The sequence below is a fragment of the Mixophyes fleayi genome, chromosome 5, assembly GCF_038048845.1.
Source record: "Mixophyes fleayi isolate aMixFle1 chromosome 5, aMixFle1.hap1, whole genome shotgun sequence".
In the NCBI taxonomy this organism is placed as follows: domain Eukaryota; kingdom Metazoa; phylum Chordata; class Amphibia; order Anura; family Limnodynastidae; genus Mixophyes; species Mixophyes fleayi.
The window spans coordinates 266,751,582-266,778,772 of record NC_134406.1 but is presented as its reverse complement, the minus strand read 5'-3'; the positions used below and the strand labels follow the sequence as shown (position 1 = coordinate 266,778,772).

Sequence of the window (27,191 nt, the reverse complement as noted above, 5' to 3'; positions counted from 1 at the left end):
AGGCACTGAATAAGCCTGTTTGTAAAATGCAGAAACCAGGAACAGCTGCAGCAATCAAATGTGATAAAAACAGAGAACTTTTTTTTTTTTTTCCTTTTCAGTTTGTCCAAGTTTAGAGTCTTTCTTACAGGAGCGGCTTTTTTGTTTTACAGAGAGATGAACATAAAAATGAAACGGCTGACATAAATGAAACATATGTCTTGGTATCGAAAATAATTATTTTTTCGTTTGGCACCAAAGTGCAAGAATAATAGACTTTGTATGTTTGAATAGACATCTTATGTTTTGTGGGTGGAGCTTAAAATGAACATAAAATACATTCTCACTGGTCATTCAATAATAAGTCTAATGCTGATACAATGTTAATGTTAATTAATCAAGTGTTTGTTTACCCTTTTTTGTTAATACCAGTTCTACAATGTTTTGTTTTCCCAAATATATAATGACGTACTATTAACACGTGTTGCCAATGTTTTTATAGGACATTTTATGTATATTTGAATTCCACAAGAAAAATAATATGCAGTGGAAAAAACCTTGTTTGGGTCCCTTACTAAATATTATGAGACTTTTCACTGCGTGATTAAGTAGACTTCATTAAGACTTATGAGGTGAAGCTGAAGCAGCAGCTGTCATAATGTGCAGAGCTTGGAGTGAGAGCTTCGTGTCATTTCATAACTACTGGCAAAGTTCTCAGAGTTTAAAAAATTAAAAGAGGAAAGACCTGTAGCTATAAATAGGGCTTAATAATAATAATAATAATACTTGTATACCATCATAAACCAAAGTATTTTGAGATATAAAAGGAGAGATTGAGTTAAGAGGAATTGTATTACAGCAGTGATGGGTAACAGGTGATTGCGGGGGGTCCTTCGTTCCTCCACCTGCGGCCCCCAGCTCTCTCCTGCTTTATTGTCAGATCTGGTTGCTTTTGTGTATATATATATATATATATATATATATATATATATATATATAAATAAACAAAAACAGACATAGGTCCTCTGCACTCACCATGTACAGACTGGGGTGCAAGAGGGGGTTGCCCACATCGTATAGACAAGAAAACAGGGATACTCTGCACTCTCCAAACACATAATTAATGCTATATCAAGTACTGTTCTATATTAAAAACAGGGAATGTTAGTTCCACATATTGCAATATATGTTAAGCTGACCAACTCAGGCCAAAGTCTTCCCATTCTGGTCAGTCCTAACATGATCAAATGCTATGCTATTTTATCTGGGCTTAAGGCTTACCTGCACACAGCTTTTAAAGGCAAGTCTTTCCCTAGCACTAGCAGCCATGGGAGACCTGGGACTCACCTGACACAAGTTGGAATTAATTAATGTAAAGAATGGGGTGCAAGAGTCATGGGACTTACATTGTATAAGCAAAAACAGACATAGGTCCTCTGCACTCACCATGTACAGACTGGGGTGCAAGAGGGGGTTGCCCACATTGTATAGACAAGAAAACAGGGATACTCTGCACTCTCCAAACACATAATTAATGCTATATTAAGTACTGTTCTATATTAAAAACAGGGAATGTTAGACTTTGGCGTGAGTTGGTCAGCTTAAACATATATTGCAACATGTGGAACTAACATTCCCTCTTTTTAATATAGAACAGTACTTGATATAGCATTAATTATGTGTTTGGAGAGTGTAGAGTATCCCTGTTTTCATATATATATATATATATATATTAGAGATGCTCAGGCTCGGTTCCCCGAGAGCCGAACATACCCGAACTTAGCAGATCCGAACTGAGCCGACTTGGTACTTTTGCTCTTTTTCGGATTTGAAAATGAGGCAAAACGTCATTGTTACGTCGTCGGATCTCGCGATTTTTGGATTACTTTTTAAGATCAAAAATAACGGTGGGTGGGTGGGAGGTCGGGACCAAGGACAATTCCATCTTGCACCATTTTTGTTTTCTGTCACTGCTGTGTTGCGAATGTGTCCTAGATGTGCTAGGAACTGCCGTGTGTTTGTGTCATTGCTCTGTCGCTTACCATCCAGCCAGGTCGCCGCAGTATTTGTCCGAAACTGTATGAAAATAATATTGTGATCTGTGAGGTGGTCAAAACTGACTGCAAAGGACTTGAAATTAATGTTATTGAGGTTAATAATAATGTAGGAACAAAAAAAAGAGCCAAATTATGTGATTTTAGCATATTTTAGGATTTTTTTCTAAAAAATCCAAAACCAAAGCCAAAGCACACGAGGGCGGTTTTGCCAAAACCAAAACCAAAACATGAAGCTAATCCAGATCCAAAACCAAAACCAGTTCACGGGAGTCAGTGAGCATCTCTAATATATACATAATGTAAGTGACTGGAATGTGATAGTGTTACAATGAAGGCAGTAAGAGGCCATGGTTAGGAATTGAACTCATGACCCCAGCACTGTGAGTCAGAAGTGCTAACCACTGAGCCACCATGCTACTTTACCTATTTCTATACTTTACTTGGAAACATTGTCTTAACAATGTATAAAACCATTCACGTGGCTTTATAGTGGGTTCTTAAATTTCCTGAAATTAACAGAATTTATGCAGTGTAACTTCATCATCATCATCATCATCATCACCATTTATTTATTTAGCGCCACTGATTCCGCAGCGCTGTACAGAGAACTCATTCACATCAGTCCCTGCCCCATTGGAGCTTACAGTCTAAATTCCCTACACAGACATATACTTCACTTACTTTCAATCCCAGGGACTGAAATTTGCAAAAATTCCTGATTATGATATTTCTGATATTTCTTGAGGGCTGTCACCATTTTCACAGTATTGCCCAGTTCCCCTTTTCACCATCCAGAGGGCTGCGGTACACAACAGCGTCCAGATTCAAACTGTCTGTTAAATGTACTAAAGGTATCTCCACTGTTTGGGGTTTTGAGCATATTTCATTCCAGGAAACCATGGTGAAAATGTCTTTATCATTAATGTCTTTATCATTAACTAAACATTGTAGAATCATGCTATGAAATGTGTATGCTACATAAAAAGTAAATTATTTGAGCTAAGAGTAAATAATTTGAGCTAAGCGTAAATTATTTGAGCTAATTTGGGACCGCTTATTTATTCTATTTTCATACCCAGTGTCCTTGCTTCCAGCTATGAATAGACCGCAGAAAAATGGTGACGAGTATTTAAATGATTGCAGTTCAGAAGTAAGATCAGGGGGTAAATGTATCAAACTGAGAGTTTTCCGACGGGTTTGAAAAGTGGAGATGTTGCCTATAGCAGCCAATCAGATTCTAGCTATCATTTTGTAGAATGTGCTAAATAAATGATAGCTAGAATCTGATTGGTGTTTCAAACCCGCTGGAAAACTCTCAGCTTGATACATTTACCCCCAGGTGTTCACAGTAATGAATAGATCACAGAAAAAGTGTCAAGAGCATTTAAATGATTGAAGTTGAGCAAACTAATAGCAATGCAACTCATACACACTAGACTTAGACTAAAACATAAATAGAGATATATCTAAGAATGTGATTAAAGCATGCTCAAACGCTTAGTTTCATCTCATGAAGATCCCCTCTGGTCAGTGACTGGGGAGAAGGCAACAACTTTCAATAGACAGAGCAACATTTGACATAAGTTCAATTCAAATATGAAAATATGTATGTAAATATGGCACATTGTGAGTCTAGTTTGGAAAAAAAAAGAAGTTATTTTGCTTGCAGAATAAACTTTAGCTATAAAGTTTGGGCATTATCTTGAATGTTCTAACTTTGTTTCTTGAAGCTGTCCAGCGCGATGCTAATTTGCATGTAAATCGTCAGCAGGGCAAAATATCTTCAGCTACACGCTGAGAAAAATACAACATTTATCTGTGCATCCACTTCAGATACTTAAATCTGCATAAAATTTAGACAAATTGATTCATTTCATTATGAAACTGTCCAGCTGGGAGTAGGTCTGTATTGTCATTAACAGATGTGCCTATGTATGAGTACAACGTCATATATTTGTATTATATCAAATTGGGTTTAGATTGTTCACTTAGAAATTGTTATAATATTCATTGTTAACTGCATTAAACTGAGGCTTTCAATATTCTACTTCTATCCCAAGATTTCAAATTAGTCACCCATGCATAATTCCTCTTTTAATCAAAAATCAGTTTTTACAGCTGACTGGTTTTAATTATTTTCCATGTGTTATAGTGGATTAAAGGGGAACTGCACTGTTGAACATAAGTTAAGTTTGACTATGTTTTTTGTTTTTTTTTAAAGAAAAAATGTATGATGTGTGCACTATAGTTACAATGTTTTGATTCTTAAGTCACCAAAACAAGTTGTTTGAAGTGACACATTTTGCTCCACGTTGTTATGGTTAAAAATGGCATGTGTTTGGTTTCATTGTTTGGAGAGTGAATAGAGTCGGATTCAGTGGATATTGGTTGACAGCGGTTGGCAGCCAATCAGCATAAATCAGTTTGTGAACTTGGTTTGGCCTTAGTTTGTCTTAGAGGAGCAGTGGAAAAATCCCATTTGGAAGTATGACTGAAACTAGGATGACATTAAACACAGCACACTTGTGGTTACTTCTAAGTCACACAAATATTATTATTATTTATTTATAGGGCGCCACAAAACGTCCGCAACACCGTACAGAGCGACAGTAGAACAAACTTAACACAAGTAGCATGGCATAATAAGAGTAAAACTTAACACAAATGACAAAGATACAATGAGAGTGATGTAGTAACATTACAATGGGCAGTTTATAATTATATCAGGGGTAGCAGAGTGCAGGTAGGATAGTTGGGTATGTACATAGAAGAGGTAAAACTCAGATGAGCTGGATAACTGGATGAAGGGCAAAAAAGGACCTGGAGGATGTAGAGTAGATTGAGCAGACAATGGGTAGGAAACAAGAAGGGGTGAGGGTGGGGGATACAAGAAGAAAGGAGGGGCTGGAGGTGAAATTCGGGAGGGAGATACAGGAGGAAACATGGGGGAAGAAGATGAAGACCAAGGAAGTGAAGGGAGCCAAGTATGAGTTGGTGGTCTACAGTGTTGAAGGCTGTAGAGAGGTCCAGAAGGATGAACATGGAGAAATGACCCCTGTATTTGGCAGAAAGAAAATCATTGGTGACTTTGGTAAGGGAGTTTTCTGTGGAGTGGAGGGGGCAGAAGCCAGATTGGAAATTGGGTGTCGTAGGAGGGGGAGGTGGTAAGGCGATTATAGATAAGTTTGTCAAGTATTTTGGAGGTGAAGGGGATAGAGAGGTTGGGTGATAGTTAGAAAGACAGGTAAGGTCGAGAGAGGATTTCTTGTGGTGAGACGAGATCATGTTTGAAGGAGATGGGGAAAATACCAATCATCATCATCATCACCCTTTATTTATATAGCGCCACTAATACCGCAGCGCTGTACAGAGAACTCACTCACATCAGTCCCTGCCCCATTGGAGCGTACAGTCTAAATTCCCTAATACACACACACACAGAGGAAACCCACGCAAACAAGGGGAGAACATACAAACTCCACACAGATAAGGCCATGGTAGGGAATTGAACTCATGACCCCAGTACTGTGAGGCAGAAGTGCTAACCACTGAGCCACCATGCTACCAATGAAGAAGGATAGGTTGAAGAGGTGGGAAATATGGACGCAGACTTTTGGAGAGTGAGAGCAGAGAAGGTGAGGGTTGAGGGAGCAGGTTGAGGGGGGGATAATAGTGAAGATTAGACTTATTATTACTTGCGCACTCACTGCAGTCAATTATCTCAACAGTCAAACCAAATCTGCAAAAATAAGAGGTCTCATACAGGATAATCAATAAGATGGATGCATGCACATTGCACACATGTACCTGTATATGCAAATAAAGATCATACACAAAGTGAAAGAGATGATGGTGGTCTATTCAATACTCCATTCAGTTCCATAGTGTAGAACCATGCTTGAACACATACAACTTTGATGCATTCAATGGGACTCATGCAAGTGCACTTTTATATACTACAAAATAAAAGCCATTGAATTGAATGGCGTCTTGCTAAGTGCTTGAAAAACACACATCCCGGCTCATGTACTATTCAAACTCGGGGTCACATGGGTATCACTGACTTGAAAATGAATACAATCATTAATCCTCTAGTATAAGGTACCTAGAAAAAACAGTGACACACTGGATAAGCTCTACAAAAGTCCACCCACTGTTGACCACACTACCGATTTCCCTGTCTCTCACATTTTACATTCAACCTTTTTTTTTTTTTACTGCTTAATTTGGCCGTGCTTATTATCAACAAATCTTTCAGAAATGTCCTTATCCAAAATGTTATATTTAAATCTATAAATCTGTCTCTTCAACATTTTCACTGGCCCTACTACATTTAGTGCACGTGCACTGTAGAAGGACATTTATTTTATTAATGCAAATTGAGATCAGAGCTGCTCAAGAAGAACTAGACAATTATATTTTGTATGAAGATAAATATTAGGTAATTAAATGTATCTCATGGGTATTTCAAGTTGCTTTTTATTTAATTTTGTTGTTCCTTCTTTATTATATGTCTACGAATGGAGATATTTTAGTCACAGAGATATCACCTGACACCTTCCGGATAGGGTTGCAAATTCAGCTTTTTATAAACTTGTCACCTATACACAATAACACATGTTACATTTACTGTGTGTTACAGTGGTATCATTTCTTCTATATTTACCTTTGTACATGTCAGCATGAAGTTAGCCTTCTGGTTAGCTACAAATATTCTTGAGAATTAACAAGATAGTGATCATCCTATGTATTGGCAGAAGCATGCTTACTGTGCTCCTGAGATACTATGTGACGTCATCTGTCTGCTGGAAATCTGGCTCCTGATTGGCTATGAATGATAAAAGTCACATGACCTTTACTCCACATAGCAGCTCACATCACTAGCTACTTTAAATAATTCATGAGGGAGGAGCCCTGTTTTATGGTTGGCTTTCTCAAAAACAATATTTGTGTTAATAACATTAAAATCTATTTAGGCAGTATGATGTTAGAGTTTTCAAAATGATATGGTAGGTACACTCTAAAAGCACATACAAGACATAAAAACATAAAGGGTACATGGCTGTACTAAAGTCATCAACAGATTATAATATATGAAGATGGGGCGACTGCTTAGGACCAGTGCTGGCTAACCTATGAAACTCCAGGTGTTGTGAAACTACAAGTCCCAGCATGCTTTGCCAATATATAGCAGCTTATTGCTGGAAGGGTATGTTGGGACTTGTAGTTTCACAACACCTAGAGTGTCACAGGTTAGCCAACACTGGCCTAGAGCAATAAGAAGGTCCATGGGTCCAGCCCAATCCTTCCTAGCATGACCACCGGGTGGTAGCCATATTGGTGGCAAGTTGAGCGATGGCTGCACTAATACTGGCTGTGCCATCTATGGCCTTAGCATGTCACGGTGTACATAGTGTGTCAATGTGTCACGCTGTGTACCTGCAATGATACCACCCTCCCCCACCATTAAAACAGCAAGGTCCACGGTGAAGTTGACAGTCACAAGGGCGGCTTCACTGTCCTGTTACTGTTGCGGTGGGGAAGTGGGGCTAGACTTTGACAGAGGTTCCAAGAAGCATTCCCACAGGTGAGGTCAGTCCCATTAGACATCTCTCCAGCATCATCAGCCAAGCAACATGTGCATGCAACTTGGGTCTCTCCAGCTCTAGTAAAAATACAAGCTCCAGGGTGGCTTAGAGGACATGCTAGGACTTATAGTACTACAGTAGCTAGCAAGCCAAAAAATCCCTAGTTCCACATATATTTCTGTTTCCTTTTTCATTGGATTTAGCACGTTTGCTTAATTTAAGACATTTACATACCTACACCTGCATATCGGCTGGGACACTAGTACATTTGGCTACTGTTTTGAAATATAGGGGTATATTTACTATACGGCGGTTCCGTAGAACTGCTGATTCCCGGCGCTTTCAAGTTATTTTCTTTAAACGACAATTTTATTAAAGAAAAAACCCGATGGGCTTTGTCTTTAATAAAAGTGCAATTATAAAAATTACTTCAAAGCACCAGGAATTGTCAGGTCCACATAGTAAATACAGGGCCATCTTAACAACATTATGGGCCCCTGGGCAAAGCAGTGCACTGGGCCCCTACATATATATATATATATATATATATATATATATATATATATATACAGAGAGAGAGAGAGAGAGAGATAGATAGATATAGATAGATATATATATATATAGATATAGATATAGATGTATAAAGATACAGATATAGATATAGATATAGATATATAGAGATAGAGATAGATAGATGTACTTGCTCAGTGACCCTTGAAGGGTTTTTTTGCAGGTTTTTTCTTTTGCAGGATTATTTATTCTAATTAAGAGCCCTGCCTATGGGGCCCCCTTGCCCGTGGGGCCCCGGGGCACCTGCCCATCGTGCCCAATGGAAAAGATGGCCCTGAGTAAATATACCCCATAGTCTTAATTTTTTTAGTTGCATAATATAGAATTTAGTTCTGACGTATCAACTGGAAGTACTCTGCAAACTTACATATGAGCGATCCCCAATGCAACCAGTCAACAAATGACTGATCTGCAAACTTTACATGTTTGATATATATATAAAAATGTACTCTAAGTGAACCATTTAAGATGAGATGTATCATAGCAAAACAATGTACAATCAGACTAGATATTTTTGTGTAATGAAATAAATAACAAGATTAATTGCTTTTTTAGGTTCATACCATAGGATCTAAACAATATAAATCGTTGTTAGATGATGTATAGTTTGGTTACCGAAAAGAAAGAGAAAATCAGAGGCCGCTCATTGACTTGCAGCTGAAGCGATAGAAGGAAGTGGGTTGGCCTATCTCCCCAGAGACTTTTATCCCAACATCAAGAATGAGTGCAAGAGGTCAAATGTACTGTGTACGCCATTCACAATGTGCTGACATCAGTCCCTCATTCATGAGAGCATGCTTTGTTTACTCATGGCACTAATAGGAGGAGACACGTGAAGTGGCTTAGTTTATGGAAGAGGCCAAAAGAGACACAGAGCTGTGAAAACATTCCCACACACTGTAACCACTCATTGACTGTGAAACCCAGCAAAATCATCATTCACAAAAGCTTCACAATGCCTCGCCTTAAAAATAGTCTGCAAAGAGGGGCTTAAAGCCTCAGTTACTGCAGTCGTCTGCTGCAGATCACTTGTAATTCACTGATATTAATACGTTTTGTTGTTACTGCCGGCTGTAGGTGCATCTGAACTGGCAACAGATGCAAAGATTTGCATTAAAGTGGTGGCTTTTTAAGTAAAATGAAAAAGTCTGCTGGAAATGATAAGTCCTGGAAAACAATTAGTTTTATTAGGGAAAGTGACCTAAGTACATGTGAGCACCGCAGCAATGATCTCATAAAATGGATTCATGAGAGTAATTATAGTCATAGAATCCCATAGAGAGAAGCCACAGGAAGTACAGATCCCTAAGGACCCCCTCGGTTTGGCTGTGAGCAGATGCAGAAGCAGACATAGCATAAAAGAATGTATATATAGTTCAGGAACCTGTGTCAGACTGGCAAAGATGCCTTTAGTGCAATGTCTGTCTAAGATTGGAGAAGGGTCGTATAGTGACTTCATTGGCAGAACAGGGGCCCGCTAATTTTCCCTATAGGGCCCAGCCATTTCTAGCTATTCTACTTTGTGGTTTATTGAAAAAATATTGTACAAAATTTACCTATTTCTTGTTACATATTACCCTGGCAGTAAATGTAGTTACAATTATATTATTATATATTAAAGCTAACTCTGGCTTTTGACATAAAACCAAATAACATTTATGTCAATATCTCTTGCTTACTTTCCCTGGTGAACTGGCTGCAATTGAAGAAAAAGTAAGAATGCACATGATTATTTCTCAGTAGAATGGTCGTGTGACACAAATGTATCACTGTGCAATTCCTGTATGAGGAATGTAGCAGTGACTGACCACTCCCACAGGAACTGGACAGGAAGCAAAAGTATGTACCCTTCCCTTTGCCTCTCTGCTTTGACTGTCAGGAATATGTGCTCCTTATACAGTCACTGCAGAAGGCAGCACACAGTGATCGGTTTGTATGTCACCAGGCGTTTCCTCATGTAGCGACTGTGTGAGGCACTCATTACAGAGGTATTGGTGAGGGAAGGGAGACAGTAACCTTGTATCTATCTGGAAGGGAGTCAAGAACCTTGTATCTATCTGGAAGGGAGACAAGAACCTTGTATGTTTCTGGAAGGGAGTCAAGAACCTTGCATCTATCTGGAAGGGAGTCAAGAACCGTGTATCTATCTGGAAGGGAGTCAAGAACCGTGTATCTATCTGGAAGGGAGTCAAGAACCGTGTATCTATCTGGAAGGGGAGACAAGAACCGTGTATCTATCTGGAAGGGAGTCAAGAACCGTGTATCTATCTGGAAGGGAGACAAGAACCGTGTATCTATCTGGAAGGGAGTCAAGAACCGTGTATCTATCTGGAAGGGAGACAAGAACCGTGTATCTATCTGGAAGGGAGTCAAGAACCGTGTATCTATCTGGAAGGGAGACAAGAACCTTGTATCTATCTGGAAGGGAGTCAAGAACCGTGTATCTATCTGGAAGGGAGTCAAGAACCGTGTATCTATCTGGAAGGGAGACAAGAACCGTGTATCTATCTGGAAGGGAGTCAAGAACCGTGTATCTATCTGGAAGGGAGTCAAGAACCGTGTATCTATCTGGAAGGGAGACAAGAACCGTGTATCTATCTGGAAGGGAGTCAAGAACCATGTATCTATCTGGAAGGGAGACAAGAACCTTGTATCTATCTGGAAGGGAGACAAGAACCTTGTATCTATCTGGAAGGGAGTCAAGAACCTTGTATCTATCTGGGGGGAGTCAAGAACCTTGTATGTTTCTGGAAGGGAGATAAGAACCTTGTAGGAAGGGACACAAGAACCGGGAGACAAGAACCTTGGAGACAAGGGAGACAAAAACCGTCTATCTGGAAGAGGGACAAGAACCATTTATCTTTTTGGAAGGTAGACAAGAACGGTTTATCTTTCTGGAAGGGAGACAAGAGCCGTTTATCTTTCTGGAAGGTAGACAAGAACGGTTTATCTTTCTGGAAGGGAGACAAGAGCCGTTTATCTTTCTGGAAGGGACACAAGAACCTTGTTAATATCTGGAAGGGACACAAGAACTCTTCTACCTATCTGCTTCCCCTAGTATTCTGCCACCTTAATAGAGGCTCTCACTTCACCTCATGTTAAGAACTGCCCTGTTCTTACCCCAGTGAAACATATATAGAATAATAACTACTTATATTTAATTAGATACATGTAATTTAGCGTCAAATATGTTGTTAGTAACTTCTACTTAATGTACTTGTACAATAATAAATATTATTTCATACTAATGCACATTGTTAAATTCATAAATACACAGAGTGGGGTATTTTAATTTATTATTATTTAACATAGATGCAAACATCACAATAACAAATTAGCTAATTGCTGCACTTTGGGATTTTTTGTATTAAAATTTCATAATTTAGTCCACATTTGGGTCTTGCTGATAATTTTGCCTTAATTTCTTTTTAGTTTCACAGAGTCTAATATCACTCTATTTGATCTATACAAAACACTGTGATTCATGTGAGTGGGTTTATTAAAAACACATGGCTACCGATGTATTTACTTTGGTTTTTTTTATGTTGTAGCGGTGTTGGCCAAACCTTCAATGGACAGACAGAGGGAGGGTCCTACATAGTAATATGAACAAGTAAATGTACAATAGATATATAGTGAGATTAGAGGAGATACATTTAATCCAATGTTTAATTGTCATCCCTCCTTATAGTGCTACAGTTCAAATATTTAGGATCCTATGAATATTGACACTATGCCCGACATTCCTTCAGAAATGTTGTTATGAACTAATGTATCAGTTTAATTCTTGGATTTAAACATTGCTGTGTTTTGTCATTTCAGATCTAAGCGATCAACTGTTGGAAGTGGTCGGCCTGGAAGGGGCAATGGAGATGGGTCAGATTTACACCGGACTGAAAAGTGCCGGGAGGCGTCTCGCACAATGTTCCTCTGTGGTTATACGGTATTTATTAGTATTATGTTGTCTAATAATTATTGCTTTGTTTATAATGCATTTATACTGAATTAAAAGTAGGACGCAAGTAGTGCCCCTCGCAGTTCCTGCAAATGTTACAAGAAGGTGGAGCCTTGAAAATAGGTATAATAGTGTATGATGTCCCCTCGGGGAGAATGAGAGATCTATGTTACCTGTCCTCGAACCCACACGTACATATTTACCAATAGAACATGGAGCTTCTGAGGTTTAGGTTAGAAGTAGTATCAATACCTCTCTCCTCAGCCTCTTTCCTTGAAGCACTGTTGTTGTGTTTTATTGCTTTGGGCAACAGACACTATTATGCCACTTTGGGACTGTCTGGTTTGTTCCCTAATACTGCAATTTTCCATCTGATTTATCTTCTCTGCAATTGTTAGCTCAGTGCATGCAGGATACAAACACTATGTTGGTCCAACCAGCCACAGGCATCTTTGTCACATCGGAGAGACAGTTACCGTTCAGCATCTTGAGAACTTTGCATATAATGCAGCATGGTAGATAAATATAGTTTCATGTCACAGTCAAGGCACATGCTCTGATGTCACAGCGAGATGCTCTTCCCCAACAGAACTTAATATGCAAATATAAAAAGTTTGTATACAGTCATCTAGAGTTCCAGAAGCTCCTACAAAATGTATATCTGAGATTACAAACAATAAAAAAATGTGTGTGCTATAAGAATAGTATTGCTGTGCAATAAAAAAGGGGTTTTTCGTAAGTACGCCTGGTTTCAGCCGTATCATTTGCTGCAGCTACATTGCAGGTATAAAAACTGTTTGATAGTGACGACTGATGCAGCATAATATTTCTTATAAAAAGTACACATATGCATGCTACTAGCTAGCACAGAACATGTGTATGCAAGTACCATAAAATGCATTGTATATACAGTACACATCATAGGCATCTTGATTTATGCATTTAATGTTAAAAAAAAAAATATTTAAAAGAAAGGCAACAGTCCATATTTGTATTAATGAACATGCTGTTTAGAGTTGTTCATGTATTTAATCATGTAAGTTGTGTAGTTCTTGAGATCCGCTTCGGTTTGAATAGAGTCTGAACTGTGCTCAACTTCCATGCTCGTTTTTAAACCGTATGTTGTGTGCAAGTTATGTTCAGAATAGAACCACACCCCTTGCGCTTATATGGTGACTCAGTCTATTACCCTCCCACTTTACAGTAGTTGAGGGGGGGTTACATTCTTCCTTATAATACACACGTTTCAATTTACAACAGAACAGGTTTCTCGTGGGCGGTGATCTTCATTTTCGGGTGTTTTTTACCTTCACTGATGGGTATACATTCTCGCACAGAACTCTCACAAAGGGTCATGTGACATTAGTGACATCACTACTCAACAAATATCTACTATATAAAAGCCTAGTGGCGTGTGTCTGTGTGTGGAAAACAAAAAAAACAAGCTGCAGCGCCACCGGCTGGGCGAAGTTATACACTGACCTACTAAATTCTTAGTGTGTGTGTGTGGGGAAAAAAACTCAGAAAGGGCTGAAATTTGCTGCAGCGCCCCCTGCTGGGTGGAGTTATACACTGACCTACTAAATTCTTAGTGTGTGTGGGAAAAAAACTCAGAAAGGGCTGAAATTTGGTATACTAAGATGTTTTTAATTTGTTTATTTAATTTGTTAATTGTTAAAAGTGTTTATAAAGATTTAAAAAATATATATATATATATTTCTTGAAGGAGAAGTGACAGTTGGGAGTGGTTGGTGGTTGCCGGGGGTGACAGTGGGGAGTGGTTGGTGGTTGCCGGGGTGACAGAGCGAGAGGAGTGTGATACTCAGGACCGCTGAGAGAGATCCCTGTGTCTGGATAGACATCTGGATAGATGTGGCGATAAAGATGAAGGATAAGGTGATGGAGAAAAATGATGAGGTGGTGACATGTGGACAAAACCACGTTAAAAAAGGGCGCTTACGTCGGGAAGTAACGCTCTTCCCCTGAGGAGGCCTGGCCTAGCCCCAAATGCATGACAAGAACCTTTTTAACACCTTAAGTAGCTTGATTTGACTAGAATGCATGAGTATCATGCACGGGTTAACTTGTAAGTTATATTTTACAATGTGTGTATGTAGAAAAAAAAGTGTTCTTGACTACGACCAGTTTATTCGACTAATCTGTGACTATTGTCCACCAGGTAAATATCAGAACTGTGTGAACTGTAAATCCACAGATTTGTTAATGAGATTTATTTATTTATTTAATTTTTTATTCACAGGACCAGCAAGTCACTGCCTATGCAGATCGACGGAGAGCCCTGGATGCAGACGCCTTGCACAGTAAGTATGTTTATATGAACAATCTGTGGAATTATCTGGATTCTTTGATTACATAGAGTTATCCATTGGACGTTGCCTATTTATAGGTCTTTATGAGTCTCTGAGAAAACCATACATGAGATCATCAGGATTTACTTAGTTATCCTTTAAGATTGTTTTTAACTATATGTTTATATGTAGTAAAGTATAAGATTTATCAAGATAGCTGGTTTCTCCGCTTTTTTATTATTGCATGCATGTTCTATCTTCCAATATATCGGCATCTCTTGCGCAAATCTGCTCTTTTTGTATCTTATGTATGTTTATTAGAGGGTTTGCACTTCCTCTATTGAGTTGCTGCATTTGATGTCCAGTATTTATTTGTTCAATTACCTATAAGCGCCGGTGATTACAGAATGAACAATATGCGAACGACTGCTGGACAACAAGTAGACAAAGCTTTATTAAGACCCTCCTGCCAGAACATTCACACTCTACTTAGGTCCTACTTCCTACAGATCCTTCCATTAGATAGTGAGGTTTGTAATAATAATAATCATTATTTATCATTTTATGTATAGCACACAGATGATGCTAATATGTGTGCAAATTCCTTTAAAATATCTGAATAAAGTTCATTTCTGATTTTATTGCCAAAATTGGTGAATTTTGGTGCCATCACTTCAGTGTTCATTAGATAATCCTGTGTATTATAAGGAATAATGTCTCCCGAGTGTTAATCATTGTGGATATAAGAAGTCACCTCATATGTCTGTGGCCCGTATAAAGACGTTCTGCCTTATGTCTTTCTACGATCATAGAACCCTTCAGTGACTTATAATATCTTTATAATTTACGGTAAGGAATACATTTTTTCATATACTCCACATCATTTTAATTTATGAAGACAAAGCAGAGGAATAAAATACATATTATATACAGATATTAGACACATGAATTCAATAAGTTTGCTATGGTAAGGCAGGAATAGAGATAGGGGGAGAGTCAGATGTAATATGTACCCCCAGAGCCCACGACGGCATACGTGGCAAGAACTGTCGAGAAAGGAGGAAGATACCAGTTGATGCGTAAATCTTGGGCGGGATTTAAAGATATGTTTTCATATTTAGAAAAGGAAAACGAATTGAATTGCATTTTGAGTCTGCATTATGATTTAAAAGGTATTCCTCTTTGGGACATAACCGAGTAATGTGTAGTTGCTGGTGGTCCATCATCTGGAACACCCAATGTTGCCTAATATACTAAGGAGAGGAGAAGGAGCTGACGTTTCATTGATGAATACTAGTACTATGCAGGATTGGAGGTGTGTAATGAAATATGAACTAAGCTGCAGACAATCAATCAGGTGCGCTATTAAATCCATACTGGTCATCTTAGCAGCTGGAATATCAGACATCAGAATCATCTGTTACTGATAACCACTGTGACTTCAGAGGAGGAATCTTTCAGGGCGTGAAAGATCCTATCTGCAGCATTCAGGATATACTGGGTGCAAGCGGTGAGAGTTTATCGAAGGTGATAGCAATGACAGAGAGTTAAAATAGTCAGTATGTGGAATAGTTATGTGGAAGAGTCTACTAAAAGCTTGTTAGTGTCATCATTTAGAGTCACATCTTAATGATAGAAGTAACAAAACTTTAGGTTACAGACTGAAAATTTACAATATTTTGAACATTTAATTTTTCATTAAAACTTTCCCTGCCCAAAACATAGTTATAGTTTCGGTGCCTGGGATACATAGATTACAGGTCAGTTAGTCAAGGTCGCAAGGAGTTGACATGGGTATTGGAACCAGGATCTCCAGCAAGTCTTCAGTCTCATGGTTATCTAGTCAGCACTATTTATATCTCTTCTATATGGGGACTAAAGAGAGGGAGATAAACTGTGACATTGACTGACAGTGATTTTCATTAGGGTTATATTGAGTTGGGCTTAGAAGGAGACTATGAACTCTTCACTATAAATATTGTACCAAGAGCCTTGATAGAACTGAAGGTATTTATATTCCTCTAGCTAGTTTATGACAAACAACATTAACCCACATGACCACAGAGGTAAAGGGTTTTCTTAAATCATTAGTCCTGGACTATCTCCAAACCTGACTCAGTCTAATCTCTGTTTAATAATATCTCTTTTGACTTATGATCGTATTCTTATTACTGTAGGCTGCAATCCCCATTACTGCTTTATCTAACCACACACTCAGTTATCGTCCTGCAGCCAAATGGGGATTCACAGTTGTATTTCGTGACATTTACACCAATGGGTCGATTCATCCGATTCTGAAATTTGGGTAAATTTCATAGGTTAGTTGTTGGCAAAGTAATTTTCAAATCAATGCTGGTTTACCCAAAAATCACCAAGTAAATAGCACTCACTGGAGAATCAACCAATCGCAGTGCCCGGAACTTAAAGAAGCCAATCACCAACAAATGTCACATGTATTACAGTCACTCAGACACATTCTTTCTGGATCGTACTAGGGTAACACCTCTATGGATGGAGCGCGACTGTTATTTGCTTAGGGGCCCCATGCCCTAGGATTGGTGTATTTATTATGATCATTTGTTGCCAACCACAGCTATTTTCCATACTTGCCATTTACCCCTTCACCTACTTACATCTAGAAATACACAGGCAAATCGCTGTGCTATGTACCGATGTATGTGTTATAATGCTTGAACATTGTCAAGAATTTTTACCAAAAACTCTTTGATATGTTTCCTTTTCTTGCTGTATGACTGACTAAAGAAAAACACGATACAAAATAAAATGCAATGTGTTGGCAACAACATGATTTCGAACAAAGAAAAGACTTTGCTTGTTCTGTCATAAATATTGAATTTATTAGTAGAACCCTCTTGAGATCGGATGACTTGAGCACTTAGCTACGATGCAAAAAACTAAAGAGGTGCCGTGTGAACTACTCTATGGTGGCATCATTCACCTGGTTGTTGTTTTGCTTGTGTGCCTAGTTTGACCCCCAAAGTGCAAAATGGCAGGGTTTACAGATTGGGGGATTGGGAGAAGCAAGAGCGTTAAATACGGACTGCGTCTAGATTTATAGACCCACACAAAAGAGAGATGAACGAATGAGATAACGAGAAGGAAAAGACACACTGTCATTTCATTTCCAATCCACAGAAATGTTTTAATTTTGAAAACTTGTATCCAAATGCAGGCGATTTGGTGCTAATAGAACTTCTGGGTATATATTTACTAAACTGCGGGTTTGAAAAAGTGGAGATGTTGCCTATAGCAACCAATCAGATTCTAACTATCATTTTGTACAATGTATTAGATAAATGATAACTAGAATCTGATTGGTTGCTATAGGTAACATCTCCACTTTTTCTAACCCACAGTTTAGTAAATATATACCCTGCTGTTTTATACATTTCTAGATATTCCTGGTCCCTTATGGATGGAAAAGGAGTTAAATTGACTAGAAGGCCACATACTCTCCTTCAGAAATCATATAACTCTTCAGTACTATTCCCCAAAATCTCACACTTATCACACTCAAGCTCCAAACACTGCTAACCCCTTTTCTGTGGTGTCCACACCCCCCCCCCCCCCGACAGTCTGAGTTTCTTTAAGGCACTTTCACGTTTCTAATAAAATCTCTCCTAAACCAACATCCGTTTCATAAGTATCACGCACACTCATATTGTCCAGTGAGTGATGGGACATAAGTTTTAAGTACTAGAACTAAATCTCATATTTAGTTTTATTTGTACTTTATGTCTCTTTCTGTTTACCCAGAAAACAAAAAAAAATAACATGCTCGCTGCCATATTTCCGCATCAGTCTGCTCCACACAACGAAGTCACAACATGAATAACTGTATAAAGCGCTCTATTAATTCATCCATATATTACAGCAAGCCTTATTGCTCTTTCTACATATGTAATCATTACTTCTGAAGAAATATACAGCAAAGTATAGCACAAGAATGGATTGGTGGCCCGATTTTGGTCATTCACAAGATCTCTGGATGAGAGATATTATGTCTACTGTTTTAGGCGCCTAATGGTAGCACCGGCCCTGACATCAATATATATTTGCCAGTTTCCCACTTCAAAGGCTTGTTGAACATTCTCAGGCCTAGTGGTTTTTGGATTGTCCACTATCTACAGATGTCTCCATAAATTAGCGGAATTAGTGCCGCTATATAAAAATGGTGATGATGATGATGAGTAGTGATTTGGTAATTACTGAATGTCAAAATCCCATCACTTTTCTCTACCACTTACTTCCAGCACTGAGACTCCAAGAAAGTGTTAGACAATATAAATTACATCCAAACTATACTTCTAGTTCCACCTCCCAGCACTCTGCGTGATTGTTCAGTCATTCACTGCAGAAAAAGAATGAATTAATGGATAAACCACAACTCTTCATTTCATGTTTTGCTGAATGATGCCAAATTCTTGTTGATCAAATCAGCAGAAGATTGGTCAAATATTGATTGTATCAAAATTATTTATGTCCAAGTGCAAGAGACGCGGTTCAGAGACAAGATCATCCATTAGGCAACATAGGCTCCTGCCTAGGGACCAGTGGGCACTGAGGGGCCCAGCTTACCCTATTTCATTTTATTTTTAATTTACAAAGGCTTCAGGGTTGTTTAGTGCTATGCATACTTTCCTCCATTGTGTACAATGTAGAGGTGCACTCTTAGTATTAAATGACGCTAGAACCTTCAGACACCTCACAAGTAAGAGGAGGTGACAATAGAAAGTTTAGACATCCCTGTCTGACTTCCTTTCTTGGGGGCCCAGATTTGGTATGATGGCAAATGTCTCATCACCTTTGCTTGCCACCAGTTAGTGGGCTTGAGAATCTCAGCCCCATAGAGCCGCAGGTCCTATGCAGATGTCTATATTGCCTGGCCGGCAATCCGGCACTGCTCGAGGAGAGAATATGGAAGAGCTATGTCCTATTTCACCCAATGATGTTTTCTACATTTCCTCACAGGGCCTATGAATAATTAACATAAGTGAATTTTATTTGAGTGCCCTATGTGTTATCTCAGGAGCCATCCTCTAATGGGGTAGACTGAGCAAATGTCTCAGACAGCAGGATTTAGGAAGTGTTTGCGAATTTAAACATATTTTCTTGTTACCACTGTCTGAGTTATTGTTGCAGTTGTCAGTTACATTTTTCCCCCCATCAATAAGAAAGACAAATAGAGACCAGTAAATTATGACACCCTTCTGACACTACTAAATTACACACGCCAGGCATCACATATGCTCAACCCGTTTGTCCTCTAAATGCCACCACATTTCACGTTTCCATTCATTTTAACATTACATAAATAATGTAGCAATAAAACAATGTTGCCTGTCAGTACGTTTTTACGTTACTTATGTTCAATTTCAAAAAGTAGAGGCATATTGAAAATGATTCATGAAAAAATATTTTCAAGGGATATACACCCTGGTCTGAATGAATGTTTTTTCCTTTCTTCATAATATTATAACTTTATTGTTAAATTTAGCTGATAATGCACAACAGTTATACGCTTTACTATAGACAGGTGGCATTTTAGTTGTCATGTTGGGCAACAGAATGTATTAGTCTACCACGGAATGTGACCTCTTCTGAAGTAACGTGGACATGTTTGAATAACAAAATATTAGACAAAGACGTTGTAAACTCTATACCAATCATCATCATCATTTTTATTTAAATAGCGCCACCAATTTTGCAGCGAGGTACAGGGACAATTTGTGAGTCACATCAGTCCCTTTCCCACTGAGGCTTATAGTTTAAATTCCCTAACATACACAGACAGATTAGGGTTAATTTGGTCAGCTGCCAATTAACCTACCAGTATGTTTTTGGAGTGTGGGAGGAAACCGGAGCACCCAGAGGAAACCCACGCAAACGCGGGGAGAACATACAAACTCCACACATATAAGGCCATGGTTGGTAAACAAACTCATGACCCCAGTGCTGTGAGGCAGAAGTACTAACCAATGAGCCACCGTGCTGTCCACTGAACCCAGACCAAGGAACCTCACACTTTGGATGTCGTTGTCCTTTAACCATCAACAAAGAATCACCAGCAACCTCAACACAATAACGTTAGACTTTGATGCATTTAAAATCCACCGGTCTCTATCCCAAAGGCCTGTGCAGTCTTGTACCCTTCATGCAAGAACTGCTGCCCTGGCTCTCATTGAGATATTCTGGAACAAAACAAGAAATATCTGACATGATTTCATTTTTAGAAATGTTAAATTATGACTGTACAAGCTCAATTGCTTTTATCTTTTATTCTGAACAGTCTAATATATCCCAGTCCATTTTGGCGTGTGCTGCTTTATAATAATGTTGTTGTCCCTGTTTTTTTTTTCCATTTTTTTTTTTTAACATCATTTTTATATGCATCATAAGTACATTTGTATTCATTCCTAAACTGCTGAGAGTGCCTTCTACTGCATTTAAATGCAATGTATTCATAGCCCTCACATAATTTATTTTCTTTTTCACTCTTCATGCAAGATGGGTTTTTAGCCAAAAAACACATTAGATCAACTACTATCAAGGTAAGCCATTCACGGGCCAAAATCACTCTGTCTTGGCAGTGGCCTGTAGTACAAGAGGCAAAGAATTTATAACCTCTCAATAAACCTGAACAATGTGAAACGGCAGAAACAAATCTTTCATACAGATTTCAGTGTTTTTGCTACTGTAGAGAAGTATTAGAGTAGAAAATATATATATATTTATTTACATTGAATAACTGTGTACTACATGCATAGTGTATACTGTAACTATAGGCATATATTGCAAACGTCTATATAATATGTGTTACGGCTAATGGTCTAATCATAAACCTGTAGAACCAGATGGAGAGGTCTTCACTTTTAGCAGCCGCCTTTCCCATAGACCTCAGTGTGGTATATATTTGCATGGAATGCATTGACATTCAGTAACACAGGTTCATTTTATATTTACTGGTGCACCAGTTTACTTATTTAATTATATTGTGCAATAGTAGTGGTGTTACTCCTATCTTGACTGAACTACCAACTATTGTTTGCTAGCTAGTCAGCAGTGGTGTTTTAATTAGGCCTTTTAGGCCACAATTTGGGTATTAAATTAATCTTTACAGTTGAATCAGCGCTTATCCTCTATTCTGGACACTTGCTCATTTGATTTGATGAAACTTTTAGTTAAACATAGAAATAAGAAGATTGACCAATTAGAAATAGAGATCAACAATAATCAAGTTGCACTTAAAGAATATGCAAATGAAGCAGGTTTTAATGAACACGATTCCAAAATTAACAAAAGAATAGAGGACTGTGAAAAAACCTTGTTAAAGCGGAAAGATGGAAAGCTTATGAGGGATAGAGAGGACTATTCCTATGATAGAGTGAGATCCTTCAATAAACATCTATTTAGAGAAACAAGATCAGATAGATCTAGGTCCGGTCATTCTAGGGACACTAGACCTAGATCTAATCACTCTAGGAATACCCCCTGGAACAAACGAGACAACTTCCATACCAGGTCGGTAAATAACAGGTCTGGGTTACCGTCTGTTCCCTATAATAATAGGAACAAGAAAGAATACTTTAATGATAGTCCGGTAGAACAAAATAGATTTGACAAGTATCATAAGAGTGTCTCTATGCCCGATACAAGGGATAGAAGTCTTGAGGGAGCAAGACCCAAAAGACCATTTGACGATTCGCTGGCAGAAGTTACTGAGACTAGTAATAGAATGTCACCTAAATCCTGTAATACTCATTCTGGCATACCCTCTATGCCTTCATCCTCTTTTTTAGGGGATCCTCCAAAAGGTCCAACATATGTACAAACTATAGAGGGAAGAGGGTTACCTCTACCTATAAAAAGATACAGAGAAGTAGAACTAGAGGACATAGAGGAGGAGTCACTAAGAATAAGAAGTATTCGTTGATTTTGAATACTAAAGGTATTTTCAATTTGTCAAAGAACAAACTCCTGTCAGATTCTGAGCTGAGGTTACTCAATAAGGGCCTTAAATTTGCCCCGGCATCAAAACCTAATCTTTTTAGTTTATTTGTAGATTTAAACAAATACATGCGGACCCTCAGCAGGAAGCAATATTTTGCCATGAAAGCCCTCAAAAAGAATGGAGAGGAAGGGTCACAGATAATACTTAATAATGATGATCTGTCAGCCCTACAAATTCTAGAGTCCCTTGATTCCGAGAACCTACAGGATGAGCCCACCATATATAAAACATTTTTTGACATGAGTGACACTCAGCCTGTGAGCTTACCGACGAACCTGTTTAAAAATCCCTCTAGCTTTTATCCCTTACATTTCAAAGGTCCTTTTGTAGAAAGTTTCTATAAGGCTACTATGGGTGATTTTAAGAGACTGTGTGATAAAGCAAATAAATCTCCTTGAGAGACAACCTATCCCCCCTTGAGAGAAAGGCCATCAAAGACCTAATGCAGGATCCAGCGATCATTATTAAGCCGGCCGATAAGGGGGGTGGGGTAGTCATTCAAGATATAGACGACTACACGATGGAGGCCATGAGACAGCTTACAGATTCAAAATTCTATATTCAGTTGCCAGATAACCCTACGTTTAAGTTCCAACAAGAACTACGTGATTTTCTGGATTTGGTATTGGCTGATCACGTTATTTCAAAGGAGACATTTTGGTTTTTGTTCTCACAATACCCAGTGATCCCAACCTATTATCATTTGCCAAAAATTCACAAATCCCTGCACAAACCCCCAGGTAGACCTATTATTTCTGGTGTAGGGTCCCTGACTAGCAACCTATCTTTTTTTGTTGACTCACACCTTCAACCTTTTGTTTGTTCTCTTAAATCCCATATCAGAGATACCATGTCTTTTCTCAAACTTCTACAAGGGGTGTGTTGGAAAAAGACATACCAATTTTTGAAGTGTGATGTTGAGTCATTGTACTCAAACATTCCACACGATAAAGGCATTGAAGCAGTGTCTAATTTTATCCTGACTTCAGACATGGATCGTCTGCTATGTGAATTTATTTTGTCGCCGATTAGATTTATTCTTACACACAATTATTTTTTGTTTACTAATCAATTTTTTCTACAGACACTGGGCACGGCCATGGGGACCAGGTTTGCCCCAAGTTTTGCGAATTTATACATGGGACAATTTGAAGATCTCTTTGTCTGGAATTCCACATTTGGGGCGAACCTGGTCCTCTATGGCAGATATATCGACGACTTATTTTTTATTTGGGATTGGGACGATTTTTCTATATTTTCCTTTCTCACTCATCTTAACAATAATGAATTTGGTCTCCGGTTCACGAGTACCCATAGCTATACATCCATAAATTTTTTGGATGTTACACTCTACATAACTGATAATATTATTCAAACAGAAACTTTTTCAAAACCAGTGGATGCGCACAGCTTCCTCCATTATGAGAGTGATCATTCCAGGGCCTGGAGGAATAATATTCCCAAAGGCCAATTTTTAAGAATGAAAAGAAATTGTTCAACCCAAGGTGACTTTGAGAAACACACAAGGACCCTTTATCAGTCGTTTGTAGAACAAGGGTATCCGGATGAGATACTGAAAAAAGCCATTGATGAGGTTAATGTACTTGACAGGGAGAATCTCCTTTCACAATCACCAAAAAGGTCGAAAAAAGATAAAGTTAGATATCAAGAAGACCGAGCCATGGTCTTCATTACCCAACATAATAGTTATGCACGCCAAATTAAGAACATTATTAAAAAGAATTCTGTAATGCTTGAGTCTGACAATTTATTGGGCCCACTAATAAGTCAGGGGAACAACGTCATATTTAGAAGAGCCCGTAATTTGAAGGAACATCTGGCACCAAGCTTCTTTAGATTAGAGAAATCTGCCAAATTGTCAGGTGCCATATCCACGAATAACTGGCTGAAAACTAAACCAAAGGGATTCTATAAATGTGGTAGAACAAGATGTCTCACATGCAATTTTGTTGAACATAAATGCATGTCCTTTACATCCTTACATTCTAATCACACGTTTGCGATCGAACAATTTTTAAACTGCCAGTCTAACTTTGTTGTTTATCTTATCAACTGTGGGTGTGGACAACAATATGTGGGACGCACTATCCGCCTTTTAGCATCACGGTTTACTGAACATCGTCGCAACATTCTTAAAAATATAAAATCACATAGTCTATCTATTCATGTAAATTCCTGTAAGATAGGGGGTTTGGATAAACTTCAAGTAAGATCTATTGAACAGGTGAAAGCCACCCCTCGTGGGGGCGACAGATTCAATTTACTCTGCCGGAGGGAGGCCTATTGGATATTTAGGCTGGACACTCTTGTACCTCATGGTTTGAACGAGATACTTTAATAAATGGGGATACAGGTATTAGCTTATTACACTCATTTTAGGTTTCTTTAGACATTCGGGATTGCGACAATATATTAGTTTTATATTTTAATTTTATTTCTCCTTATCACAAATTTTGTTTTTAATAATTCTGTATACTTATTAAAGTTTTTTGTATTAGGTTGTTTTAGTAAAGTGTACAAAGGTGTATGTTCACATACACATATGTATATTAACTTATTATTTTGATTGGTTTTGTTCGTTCACTCCTGCTTCGGAGTGTTTGATTGTCTGGCTGTTGTTTAGCCATACGCATATGAGGACAATCTGAATCACTTCTTTTTATTATATCATTCCCGGTCATGTGACTACTCCCAGTCATGTGACTTGCTTTGACTATAAATCAACATGCTTTTGAAATACCCACCATTCCTCTGATGAAGCCGGATCATCCAGAGAAACGCGTCAGATTGGTTGCTCTGTTATCAGCTGACTGGCTAACCCCGCCTGCCTTACCCCGGGGTATTGTGCGCTGGATCATTGGAATATCTCTCTCCTGCATCCACGGAGTTGTTGATTACTATATATCAAGCTGCAAACTGTGGAAGACTCCTAAAGACTGTATAAGCTAAGTAAATCTACGTTTAACTCGACACCAAAATTTCAGTTCGTTTGAGGAGTTTAGCCATATGGTTATATGGTTTCTATTATTTAGCCTACCACGGATGGCTTATTATATCTGATGATTGGAGTTAGGCGGCTGCTGCATTTGAGTGCCGGATTAACAGGCTCAATTCTATATAGGTTTTTTAACCAGGAATATGAATACCTAACGCTGAATGACTGTATGTCTAAATCGGTGACTACTAACTGACTTGTTATCTCATCTGCACATTTTCAACTGCTGCTTATACTCCATGTGACAGATTTCAATCTTTCTTCACCTTGGTTGGCTGTTTAATATGTTTACTAACGTCGGAGTCAGATTCAATGCTTATACTTGATTATCCATGAGAATCTTCCTGATCAGTACTTTGCATGTTATGTTCAATGTTTTTATACAGTCCTATTATACCTAACCCTGCATAGGAGTTTGGATGTGTTTACATATCCACCTGTTGGTCCGGACCTCAGTGTGGTATATATTTGCATGGAATGCATTGACATTCAGTAACACAGGTTCATTTTATATGTACTGGTGCACCAGTTTACTTATTTAATTATATTGTGCAATAGTATTGGTGTTACTCCTATCTTGACTGAACTACCAACTTTTGTTTGCTAGCTAGTCAGCTGTGGTGTTTTAATTAGGCCTTTTAGGCCACAATTTGGGTATTAAATTAATCTTTACAGTTGAATCAGCGCTTATCCTCTATTTTTTTGCCTTTCCCATAGAGCTCGTTATGCTCACAGGTACTCGGATGCCCCCAGGTCTTATACTCAAGGTAGTACAGGTGTATGAACGTACCGTAGCACAGAGTAGCGGGGCAACAGCATCTAGCATAGTCAGAAAACAAGCCGAGGTCTGGGTCCAAAGCAGGGAACATGGTTGGGGTCAGGCAAGATGTCAGGGCTGGCAGAAGACAAGGAGAATTTGGTGCCGAAGCAAAAGGTCAGGGCAACAGGCAAACAATCCAGTCCAATAAACGAAGCCAAGGGTCATACACAGGAAATCCAAATAGAAACAGGTTCAATAAGGTACAGGAGCAGACAAGTACACAGCACTGAGAACTATAACCGACAGGGAGGCTAAGCCCTCCCTGCCTAATATACAGACACTGGCCAATGGTAGGAGGGAACAACAGCCTGAGTAATCAGCCACAGGGGCTGCCTAATAAAAGTTTAATGGAATTACGCACGCGCCCGGCTGAACCTAATGCCAGGACGCGCCCGCTACACAGCCTCCCGACCATTGCCTAGGTGACGGCCGGGACGAAAACAGGAAGTGATGTCCCGGTCGTCATGGAGCCGGCCGGGACGCAGGTGAATAGAGAGGATTGTAACCATATGGCCATATGAATAAAAAGTCATAATATTAACATTATGCTTACAACACAGTATATTCAAAAAATAATTAAACAGTCAATAAATGTTACCTATTTAGGTAAAACCTTTCATTGTTGGTGCCCTTGGGCTACTTTGGGGGTAGTTTCAACACCAAGAAGAGTATTAAGGTGCCACAGTTTAGGATGTTGTTGGAACAGAATTCAGGTGATGTCCTTGGACTCCTAAGTGTTGAACAGGCCATGACGTAGACTCTACATCCTTAGCAGGGAAAGGGTTAAGAAAGTTTGACATCTTTATGGCAATGTTGTGCAATATTTATGGGGTAGGATCTATTATCCTTCATTTATAAAGCACTG

General features: G+C 38.6%; 1 protein-coding gene across 4 annotated transcripts in view; it reads left to right on the top strand.

Moving 5' to 3' along the window:
* The window catches only part of DGKB (diacylglycerol kinase beta), a 411,208-nt gene that overhangs the window by 360,708 nt on the left and 23,309 nt on the right, over nucleotides 1–27,191 (top strand). For all 4 annotated transcript variants that reach the window (XM_075214066.1, XM_075214064.1, XM_075214063.1 and 1 more), the window contains 2 exons: nucleotides 12,017–12,137; nucleotides 14,410–14,470. In XM_075214066.1, coding sequence (XP_075070167.1) covers nucleotides 12,017–12,137; nucleotides 14,410–14,470 — 182 coding nt within the window. The remainder of the gene's footprint in view (nucleotides 1–12,016; nucleotides 12,138–14,409; nucleotides 14,471–27,191) is intronic.